The following is a 12,372-nucleotide window of genomic DNA, read 5'->3' as shown; positions in this document are numbered from 1 at the left end:
GCTATAATAGGAATTTACCAAGTCAATTTCACCTTTGTTATATAGTCCACCTTGCCCAAAAGAAAATTTTCCCTCAAATTTGCAAGGGCTGTAAAAAGTGATTTATCTCTCCAAAGTACAGCCTGGTAGTTCAGATTTTAAGTCAACTCTCCCCTTGAGGAAAAGTCACTACATTGTTTGTTCATGCCTTTCAGATTAAGCAATGCCCTGGCCAACTTCATGATACCTATCCACAACATTTTCTAGCCTTGCTTGGACAAGTTGGTCATGGATGACATTTTTTCTAACTTTCAGCTGATCCTTGATCCTTGATCAGACATGAAAAGCATCTCTATCATGAATTTCTTGTTCTTCAAGAAAGCTTATTCTACGTCAATGTCCAAAAGAGTGAGTTCTTTCTGCGAATCTTCAGCATTTGGGACATGTTAACTTGATGGATTTCATTTCAGTAGATCCCCGGCAGCCAGCCTCCTTGCCATTTGGCAAGACATTATCTACACCCCGTGCCAGCCCACTCCAAGACATGTTCATGATGTGCGCTCTCTTCTTAGTTTGGTGAACATCTATCACACCAAGATATATAAGTTCTTCAAGCTTGCAGCCACCATGTTTGATCTTCATAAAGCATTGCTGCTTTTGATGACTACTGAAACAAAGTATATTTTCAGAGCAACTGAAGCAGTACTCAATATAACACCTTTATGGATATTGCTGACTCAAATCTTCCATTTAGTCATTACTTTCGCTTCGGACATAGCTACTAGAGCAGTTCTGATGCAACAAGGCAAAGTTATAGCATTTGACAAGTGTAAACACCGACATATCTGGTCAATGATAGAGGGTTCCTTTCCAGTTACAGTACCTGGAAACATTACCATATGGCAGCCAACTCTGTGGTGAAGACAGATCACAACTCACTCAAATATATTGTCACTCAGCAGGTCATAAATGCTCGACAAGCACGCTACGTAGAATATCTAGCTAACTTCCACATTACCATTGAGTTAGATACCAGGATCACGAAACGTAATTGCGGATGCTCTTAGTAAATCAGCTCCAGCCTCTGCTATGGTAATCACCACACTTGCAGTTGATATCTCTGACTCCGCAAAAAGCAAGTAACACTCAAGATAAGGGCTTGAGAACAACCAGACAAGTTCTTTGCAGCAAAAGACAAGATTGTATCATCCTACTCCTACATAGCTTTGTACATGTTCCCTGATCCTGGGTGTAGTTCCTAGGCCTAGCAACCTCATCAAGAGGTGTCGTCACTGCCACGTTATTATAGGTGATGTAACTTTGCATTCAATTAAGTTTTCTTAATGTCCTCAAAAACATTGTCTAGAACCTTTTCTTGAATTTTCCTACGCTTTCCCTTGGAGCATTTCCTTCTAACCCATCCTTCCACTCGATCTTAAATTGTGGTATGAGTACATATACATCCTTGTTACCTTGCTATGTGTGCAAGCTTTGTACATGTTCCCTGCTCCTGGGCATAGTTCCTAGGGCTATCAACCTCATCAAGAGGTGTCGTCACTGCCACATTATTATAGGTGATGTAACTTTGCCTTCAATAAAGTTTTCTTAATGTCCTCAGAAACATTGTCTAGAACCTTTTTTTGAATTTTCCTACGCTCTCCGTTGGCGCATTTCCTTCTAACCCATCATTCACTTGATCTTATGGTATGCATATACATATACCTAGATGAATCCACGAACATTCCCAAACTCGTCCTCTAAAACCACAACATAGTGTAGTTTCAATCTCATGATAGTCACTCACAAGGTTGAAAACTATAAACTCCATCATGCATAGCAGGGACTAGCTACTATGACATCCCCACTGACGTCATCAGCGCCTAACAGTGGGTGTAGACCATAGTATAAAAATATCCTCTCACACATCAAATCCACACACCCACACATACTTGAGCATCCATTTATACAAAGTCTTCGTACTGAGTTTCTGTCGGCACTCCGGAGGTGAAGGGCAGAGTCAGCCATGACAAAGGCTAGCACTAAAGGAGAAGGCTAATCAAAAGGTAGTCCAAAATCTTTTCATTCAAGCTACAACTGCTTGTGAAGTCTATTAACGTTTTCATTTTAGTCTCTCCCCAACGAGCATCTAAATCTAAATCTAGCTGATCGGGGCACCATTTAAGATAGAAAGAATTATCACAATACCAGTAGGCCGCAACTTGGACGAAAACTTCACAAGGTGAAATTTGCATGTCCCCTAATACGGCAGAAGCATATACCTAGATGAATCCAGGAACATTCCCAAACTCATCCTCTAAAAACACAACATAGTGCAGTTTCAATCTCATAATAGTCACTCACAAGGTTGAAAACCATAAACTCCATCATGCATAGCAGGGACTAGCTACTATGACATCCCCACTAACGTCATCAGCGCCCAACAGTGGGTGTAGACCATAGTATAAAAATATGCTCTCACACATACAAATCCACACAAGTATGAGTACATTTTTCTTCCACTGAAAGATTTTTTTTGGCTCATATGGGAGAACCAATGGTTAGAATCATATAAGGGAGAATTTTGGAAAGACAAACTTAATTGTGTTGTAGCGGTAGCGAGCTACAAATAATAGAACAATGTCGCCTTCATTGAATTCAAGTTGATGTCTGTGCTTGTGGGCAGAAATACCAAGCTTGGGCTTTGCCGACGTGTAGAGAATGTCTTGCATTTTTTGTATAATTCAATTAGCAAGGGCAGCTCTGTGTTGCATCGAAGTATGCTTGAAAGGAGTCATGGTAATAGCAGTATGGAGAGAGCTGTGGTATGCAAACTCAACAATCGTCTATAGTAAGAATTGGTGGAATGTAGTGACGTAGCATTTCTTCCAAGATTTGATTAATACTTTCAGTCTGACCATTCAGGATGACAAGCTGAACTGAAGAGTAATTCTGTACCCAAAGATTATCCAAATTGATTGGTGAACTTAGGATCTTCTGAGATGATGTGAAAGATGTGACATACGAATAATTGTGCGATCTTTGGAGCTTGAGCACTCTTTTTGTAAGCTATGAAGTGTGCCATTTTGGACAACTATTATTTGTGCATTGCTGTTAGAGGAATGAGGCAATGTTGTAATGAAGTCCAAGACATCCTGGAAATGCTTTCCCATTTTTCAGTTGGATAGGAAGCGGCTAATAAAGTCTTGGTGGTAATGTTTTTCTTGGCTTCATTTGTTAGCAAGGCAAACAGGACCCAACCATTTTGATAACATCTTATTTATCTTTAGGCAGAAGTATGTTGCACTGAGTAACTTATAGGTTTTGTTGATATCTCAATGTGCTGCATACGGAATTGCATGATACTCTTGTAAGGGAAGAGGTCACAGTTTCCTTGTCATATGAAGCACATATATGTTCCTGGTGATATAGAAGGTCATTTGGCACACAGAGCAAGGTAACAAGGATGTATATGCCCGCCCCCCCCCCCCCCCCCCCGGGGCCAAGAAAAGAAAAAAATCAATCCATTCAAGTCTTGAAAAAACACCTGAGTGGATCCCATGTTCAGACGCTCAAATACCTGTACAAACCATATACACCAGGCATAAGGAAACGGGCTTTAAAAAGTAAAGGCAATAGAAGATCGCAAATGGTTTTTTAATTACCTCAAAAACTACTTCATCATCAGAATTCCTGGAGATAGTATGCACATTCAAAGCAAAATCCCTCATGACCTGCAAAATAGTTAAATAGTGGTATTCATCTTACTGATGTTTTTGTTATAAGTTCCAATTTCTGCAAAAGCTCTAGGGCTGTTGCAAGCAAAGAATTATACAAAATTTGCCAGCGCAACATTTTCACCAGTTCAATATCGAACTGTCAAAACGCCATATTACCTCTCGTAACGAGTCATCAAGATCAGAATATCTTTTTCCATTCAACTGCACAAACAATGCAGAGGGGTGAGAAATTGCAACTGCCATGAATCGGTTAAGTTTTTCTGTTTGAACAGGGCCTTCATGCTAAAAGTGACACATTTGCATACACAAGGGTATCATGCGTTCAAAAGGGAGCTACAAGGAGTACCCTCAACTACAATATAGGTGAAATTTGATAGCCAAATGAATGCTGGAAAAACACACTATGTCTAGTACACGGAAAGGGACCATTTAAAAGACTAGGACAACACCATACATGCCATGAACCTTTCGCGTTCTTGAAAATACATCTTCACGTATGAACAATCCGCAATGTTACAGCCCACTGTAGTTTTCCCCTATGAATAGCCAGGGTGGACGAGCCATTTCTATCAGTCAAAGGCTTATTGATTAGGTGACATCAAGATGGCCACTGTACCCTCCACCAAGGAAAGAAGATGCTGGTTCGTGAGACTGCACTCGTTTATGCTCTTGGTCTTCTTGTTGATTCTAAATGTTCAAGCTTGCTTGTATAGTGTAATAGCGGCTTGTGGCACAGCATTTAATTTCCATGTCATCTCTGCCCCTTACCTATCTATGGAGTCTTCATGTGCATCAGTTTCCCTAGTATTTGCACATAGTAGCCTATCACATGTTTTATCTCAGTATAGTTTTTGCAGTTTGATGGAGCAATTTATCATCTTGAGCTATAGGCACTAGACAGACAAACATCCCCAGAGCTGCCAGTTACTGCACAAGTGATTTTAAATGATTCGCATGTGCTAGGATGTTCTCTGATGCACACACTCATAGTGTAAACATGTTCTTCCTAAAGCCTCTCCTCTCAATCATCTTTTGCTGTAATAAGAAATTGACATGGTGCGTACTGCTCCTTTACAATGCAATTATGTTCATTCCTCAACTATCATTTGTTCTTTTCTTGGGCCCTGATCAATAAAACACACCTACAATCCTCTCCATGACAAATACTTGGCCTTTTATCTGCCAACTATTGAACCATCCCAGCAAAGATGCACACACTCAGACTGCAAACATGTTCTCTGATGCACACACTCAGAGTGCAAACATGTTCTTCCTAAAGCCTCTGCTCTCAATTATCATTTGCTAGGATGTTCTTTGATGCACACACTTAGAGTGCAAACATGTTCTTCCTAAAGCCTCTCCTCTGAATTTTCTTTTGCTGTAAAAAGAAATCGACAGATCCTTACAATGCAATTATGTTCATTCCTCACCTATCATTGTGCTGATAAGTTTCTTGGCCCTATCCTTGTTAAGGGCCTTGTCTTGGGGGAATCCATTGGCTAAGAAGTGTCCGATCTCCTAAGCCCATTCTGAAACTAAGTCAACTAGGAATAATGGGGCATCTGGAAGATCAACCTCCAATCCTGCTCTCCATTAGGAATACGGGACATGTGATCAGCCATAAAATGCATACATCCCTTACAACGATGGTGAAATCAAACTCTAAAAGAATTAGCATCCACTGCATGATGCGTCCAATCATACATGGCTTATTAACCAGATAGAGGAGGGCAGAAAGAGAAGTACGAGATGCAGGAGAAGGGGAGGGTTCTTGGAGACATACAGTAACAGAGATATGGTCTTCTACACCGAGACGTATGAAAGCCTGGAGAGAGGGCTACCCACAAAGACAGGATACACATGGGAGTCTACTCATAGGAGGGACCTGAGCAGGGATGGTGGGGTACGAGGTTCTGGAGGTGTGGCTGTTCTCTTCAGATCACAGCTGAGGCCACTCCTCTCTGTGATACGAAGGTAGGAACACGCACAGCACATGTGGATTCATTTTCAGTTACCAGACACATGACCGATCTTCATTGCAGTATGTTACTTTCCCCCAAACACATCATCCTATGCGCGAGAGGTCACCACACTGACAGGCACAGCCCATCTGAGACTATCCATGATGACATCACAGAGTTCTCCAGACAAGGGGACACTATCCTCCTTGGTGACTCCAATGCACATACTGGGAACAAACAGGCGGGCCTGTTAGATTTCGATCAGGGTTCCCTCATTGTACCGGAGATGGATGCAGCAGATCTGGGAATCATGAGGCAGTTGGCATATGCAGATGCAACAGTGACATCATATGGTAGGCATCTACTCGAGTTGGGAGCTATACATGACCTGATCATATATAGCGGTCTCCGAAGATGGCCATCATCTGGAGGGCTCACTTGTTTCCCACATGGAGGGGGGAGTAGGACTACCTGCTCGGTCCACTAGCCTTTGCTCCACGGATACATGATTTTGTTGTACCTCGTCTTCCACTCGGAGCCGACCACTCATATCTTACCTTGGGCATATCGATCGCTACGCCAGCCATGAGGAGGTCCCCCCTGCCACCCACCCGCATTCAGATTTATTTTGACCATGCTCTTGACCCGATGTACGTGAGCCACCTGGCTTCTAAGCTTCCAGTACTACTTCGAGAGGGGATGGACCTCGCACATGCATCAGTTCTCCTATGTTCACTGCACAGAATGTACGAGCTGCCCTTCTTCGGCTTCATAACCGGAGATCACCAGATCATGAGGGACTACACATTTAGCATTTTGCACATGGGCAAAAGATCTTGACCCTGCTGCTAGCACAGTTGTTCAAACATGCCGTATGCCGTGGCTTCCCACCTACCTAGAGCACCACCACCATAGTACCGACACACAAGGAAGGGGATCCCATGGACACTGAGAACTACTGCACTCTTATGATTGGCCACACTTTGGCTAAGATATACGGGACGGTACTAGAGAGGGAGATCAGTAGCCACACATAGGGTCACAGACATCGTGCACTTGGGCAGACGGGCTTTTGGAGACAGCACTCCGCCCTGGACCACATTTTCACCCAAAGGGCCATTATTGAGGAGGCGAAGTCGAGGCATCAGAAAGTCTACACTTGTTTCGTAGACTTTTGTAAGGCATTTGATACTGTCCCACACTCTCGCCTGATCAGGAGGTTACAAGAGTTGCAGCTCCCAAAGATCATGATTTGGGGAGTCATGACTCTGTATCAGTCCCTCAAAGGGAGGGTACATGCCCCAGGAGCCATGTCACACTGGGTTGAGAGCACTATCGGAGTAAAACAAGGCTGCCCCTATCGCCTACCCTTTTCGAACTCTATATATTGATCGCCTTGATGGAGAGGGCTCGCTTCTGGCTGTGTGGAGAGGCCTCGCCTGGGTGGAGAGGGCTCGCTTCTTTTGTCAATCGTCTGGGTGGAGAGGGCTCGCTTCTGGCTGACCTGATGGTGTAGAGGAGGGACTGCAGAACCATCTAGAGGCTTTGGAGATGTTCTGCAAAGACAGAGATTTGACTGTTAAGCGTGGGAAGACCAAGGTTATGATCTTCAACACCTCGAGAGCAGTGTCCCATCAACATAGCTTCACATACCATGACGAGCCTGTAGAGATAGTGCAATCTTACACATATTTGGGGGTAGTGTTCACCGGGCCAGGTTTCACCATGATCCAAGCAGGTACGGCACGACTCACACGAGGACGGGGCGCTCTGGCCCAATTGGATATGCGATGCTTCAAGGCACACTTCTAGGACCCTCCGACGAAGGGTTGGCTTTTTGACACACTGGTGAGACCGGTTGCCATGTATGCAGCACCCTTCTGGGAGAGTGATATTTCAGCGACAGAGTGGAGGAGATTTAAGAGGCTATAGGTGACTATTGGATCCAGAATGATTCGAAGTAAACCCTCAGTCCCCCATCAGATTATACAGGCGGAGTTCACCATGACCCCTCTCTAAGTTGATGCCATCTTTCAAACAGTGACGTTCCTCCACAGAGTCTAGGCCTTACCCAGTGGAGATTACCGAGGCTAGCATTAGAGTCCTCAAGGCCACTAGCAGAGAGCGGTGTTGATACAGCATGGTATCCACGGATATCCACGTGGTTTGGTAGCCACGGCATTCAGATGGACAGACTTCCCCCTTTTCAGTACAGTCTGGATGCACCACCCGAGATGATCCCACGAGATGAGATCAACCGTATCATACAGTTGGACCTCCTCCAGCTCCATACATATAGGGCTTGGGGGGGAGAGGAGTTTCCCACCAAGATCCAGTTCTACCATGACCACTTCCTGAGGGTCTCAGAGCACGGTCTTGTCATTAAACCTCAGGAGAGTCTCACATGCACTAAGGGTCGCCATCGGTCAGTTGCGAGTTCCATCACATCAACTACGGATTGAGGCAGGGAGAGCTGCAAGGATACCCAGAGAGCAGCATACTATGCTAGATGGAGGAGATCGAGATGGAGGAGCATTTTCTATGTGTCTGCCTAGTCTACTATGAGATACGAGGACGATACCACTGCCTCTTTCAAGAGGGGCATGGCTTTGGTCCACTTACACAGCTGATTCATTTTCACGATCAAGCCTGTGTTGGGCTCTACCTGATTGAGATGCGTCGACCGAGAGACACATTGATGCAACAGACCACAGAGCTTCTCAGAGCTCGATCACGGAGTTCCTTCAACCAGAGCAGGATGACCCCTATACTACGAAGCCCCGACATGATCGGGATCCGGAGCCAGCGACACGACAGATCAAACAGAGGATTGACACACAGATTACGCTTGGGGATGGATATCTCCTCTCTGTTTAGAGTCGGAGCTCGACTGACAAGGGTCGCACCTTGTTAGACGCAGAGCTATGACCAGGAGACAAAATAGGACCACGCCCTTGAGTAGCTGACAGCACTCTATCGCCGACTTCATGCCCCACCGTCTCATCCACCTCGATGAACTGCTGATGATGATCATCATCATCATCACCATCATCATGATGATCATGATGATACTGATGTGTAGTCGATCACTCTTGCATGACTATGTAGTACTTAGCACTAGCTTTTTGCATTCTGCATTGGTGTGGATGCTCGTTTAGTAGCTCCACGCTCACAATTTGTTTGTATCAGGATTCTCAAAGTTTAATAAACTCTCTCTCTCTCTCTCTCTCTCTCTCTCTCTCTCTCTCTCTCTCTCTTGTCCCATAGGCCATGTATGGCCTTCCGTGGACCTTTAATAAAATTTCTTTCTTTCTTTCTCTCTCTTGTCAAGAGGCTAGAAACGATGTATGGAAGGCTGTTTGTTACGCTCGAAGGTCGTTTGGAGTCCGTGACCTCCAGCATGCAGCGACCTCACATATCCCATCCTTGATGCACATCGGTTCTGTCTCGTCAAATCAATTCCGCATCAGTTCCATCCCGTCAACTCGATTCTCAGGATCGCGCATCATGTCAGGCTATCCACATCGCGTCAGACTCACACACAACTCTCTCGCCTCAAGCTCACACACATGCAGACCGCAGTATCAGCTCTCTCTCATCATCACGTCAAGGTCGAGGGAGTTTATTTATTTAGCCAGAGGAGCCCTGCATATAATCGGGAGATTGAAAACATCACGGCTATTTCCCTGTTCCAACCAGAGGAGTGCCTGCATATAATCGGGAGATTCTCTCTCTCTCGTCAATATCCTCACCTCAACATTTTACTGCACGAAGCATTCTCGAATCTGATACATTGCAGGTGACCATGGGAACCCCAAGACCCCGTTCAGGCTGAACATAAAACAAGATTCTACCACACCTTTCTCAAAGGTATCTGGCACGAAAAACAGCAAGAGAATTGACGAGTTAATGGACATGTTTATCGAGCTACAGGCTGAGAATTTCCAACTGAGATCATCAGTTATGCAGCTTCAGAGCAAGGGGTCAGTCTTGGAGCAAACAGTGGAGAGTGGATGTAAACAGGTTCAAGAATTGATACAAGCCAGAGATCAAGAAAAGAAAGACAAAGCCAGCAAAACACCCAACCAATGGGTAGAGATTGCCAAACTACAGCCAAATGGACATGGAAATGTCAATGAACAGCCCAGAAAAGAACAAGTCCCAGAAGTCAAAGCTCAAGCCCCGCCACGTGATAATATGCCTACCAATGGGGACATGCAGGAACAAAAAGAAAGAGACAAGAGAGCTCAGAATCTTGTCATTCGCGGTATGCCTAAAACAGATAAGGAGAGCCCTCTTGGATTGGCCAAGGAGGTGACAGCATTCTTTGCGCAGCATTTCGCAATGCCAGATGTAGCAGTATATGGAGCCCACAGAGTGGGAAGAGTCCAAGAGGGAATGCCTAAAAAAAGAGCCATAGTATGCATGGTGATGGATGAAAGAAAGCGTGGCATTATCCTAGACAGTAGCAGGGTGTACCTTTGAGGTTCCCCCTTTTATGTCATTGAGGACCGCACCCCAAAACAGCAAGAAGCAAGAAGAAAACAATATGCAGAACGGTTGGCAAGACAAGGCAAAACACCTCCCTCTCAGGAGAACACTAAATACGGATGTCAGACCCATGGAACATACACGTCTTTGCAAGTAATGTTTTGGAACTGTAGAGGTTTCCCTTGGAATAAGGGAGTCAGTATTAATGCTTTCATACAGGGAGCAGATATAGTTTTTTGGGAGAAACATGGGAAAGAAAGATATGCCGAATCCCAAAAGGGTTGTGCACACAGTGTACCAAAAACAAATCGGAAAGAGAGGCCAAGGAGGAGTAGCATGCATGATCCAAGATCACTTAGCAGAAAAAATCAGCATGTACAGAGCCGATATATACAAGAGGTTTATATGGCTGAAACTTGAATTTGGTGAATGCCCCGATGCTATATACCTCAACCATGAATCCCCTTTCTATGCCCGGAATGGAATAGATTCAAGTGAGGCATTTGAATCACTATGCCTAGACATTGCGGAACTCAAAGAACTAGGCAAGGTAATAGTCATGGGAGACCTCAATGCTAGAATTGGACAGTTGCAATTTCAACCTATCATGCACAATGAATTGGACAAAGAAGATGCAATTGAAATAGATGCCTTATAGCACAGGACTTCAGAAGATGATACTATCAATGCACGAGGAAGTGCATTCCGGTGTATGATGAATGGATTGCACATGCCAATTTTGAATGGGATGCGACTCTTTCTAAGGACTAACAAGATGACATGTGTCTCCACCAGCGGGGGACACAGTGTCCTAGACTATGCCTTGGCACACGTCAATGCTCTTCATGACATAGAAACTTTCAGGATACGAGAAAAATATCCTGAGTCAGACCATCTCCCAATATGGATGACTCTTGGTATCCACATTGAAACAGAAGTGCAGAAATTTGCAGCCAATTCAAGAGGCTTCCAAATAGATCAAGACAAGCAGAAAGAGTATGCCATCACATTAGATGCAAAGCTGAATGCAATGGCAATCACACCTACATGGGAATTACCATTTATGTGTTGAAATTACAAGTAAACAGGTGATATAATTGCATATAAATTATAAGTACATATGTATGTGTATATTTATGTATGTAGACACAAACATGCCCACACGCACATCCAATATTTACCTTCGTGTGTGTGTGCATGCATGTATGCTCTATGTCTGTGTCTATGCTTCTGCCTCCTCGGTGTGTTGTGCACAAGTGTGAACATATATATACATACACAAATTTATATAAACATATATGGATGTATGGATGTATGCATATATATAATACAAGCATTTTTGCCTAGTTCCCATGAGAATGGCTGAATTTGGCGAGTTTGAATGTATGCAAGCTATCTCCATTTTATACAAGTAACCAATAATATTTAAAAGGGACGAGTAGAACCATGCACAACTAAGGGACATCAATAAGGTGAGTGTTTTCTTACGGTCATTTATGCACTAAAATCCTTGCAACATTGCTTTTCACAAGACTGAACATAGGGCACAGCATGAGAGGGGTTATTCTACTTTCTTGCTTTCCTTCTTTCTTTCTTTTGGTGGTTCTAGTATTTGAAGGGAAGGTGGGGGATGGGGAGGTGGGGAAGGAGGGGGGAGAGGTGGTTAGGGGGGTTCAAAGGGAAGGGGGTTGCAGCAGGCGCTGTATATTATTCCAAGCTAAGTAACTCTCTACCTAACCATCTTGAATTCTCAGGGTTTTGTCACCGTGGCATCTAAAGTAATCAAAATGAAATGTGGGTTGCAGTATAAGTATAGAAATAACATGTTGAATGGTGACAAAAATGTGCAACATCATGATCATGCCATGTTATTTTAAGAACTAGAGCATGAAAGGGTTTCCAGCTTGGTTTGGAATATTTATAACACACTTCAGGGCTTGAACCTGTAGTTGGTGTCCTTGAAAATGTGTTAACATTTCTGAGTCTAGTAGGATTAGCTAAACTAGGGCAAATCTGTGTGATAATCTCAACTAGGACAGTCAAACCACATTTCAGGATAAAGGAATAAAACACTGATTAAACATATCCCACCTTTGCCAGGACTTCAAGCCCTATCAAAGTAAAAGTTGTGCCATCTGGGAATTTTTCCTCTTCCATGTAGCACCTAAATCACCATAACCACCAGACATTTTAGCAATTCTGGA

The 12,372-nt window shown here is 43.9% G+C and overlaps 1 protein-coding gene across 2 annotated transcripts in view; it reads right to left on the bottom strand.

Annotated features, from left to right (window-relative positions):
• Positions 1-12,372, bottom strand: part of LOC147885385 (uncharacterized) — a 183,182-nt gene that overhangs the window by 132,379 nt on the left and 38,431 nt on the right. For both annotated transcript variants that reach the window (XM_087396618.1, XM_087396619.1), the window contains exons 5-8: positions 12,260-12,332; positions 3,873-3,917; positions 3,642-3,710; positions 3,524-3,556 (exon numbers count right to left, since the gene is read on the bottom strand). In XM_087396618.1, coding sequence (XP_087252744.1) covers positions 3,524-3,556; positions 3,642-3,710; positions 3,873-3,917; positions 12,260-12,332 — 220 coding nt within the window. The remainder of the gene's footprint in view (positions 1-3,523; positions 3,557-3,641; positions 3,711-3,872; positions 3,918-12,259; positions 12,333-12,372) is intronic.

The sequence above is a fragment of the Dipteris shenzhenensis genome, chromosome 25 (genome assembly GCF_047967505.1).
Source record: "Dipteris shenzhenensis isolate YYH24624 ecotype China chromosome 25, Dip_SZ_1.0, whole genome shotgun sequence".
In the NCBI taxonomy this organism is placed as follows: Eukaryota; Viridiplantae; Streptophyta; class Polypodiopsida; order Gleicheniales; family Dipteridaceae; genus Dipteris; species Dipteris shenzhenensis.
Note: the sequence above shows the minus strand (reverse complement) of the source record. Positions and strands in the feature narration are given on the sequence as shown.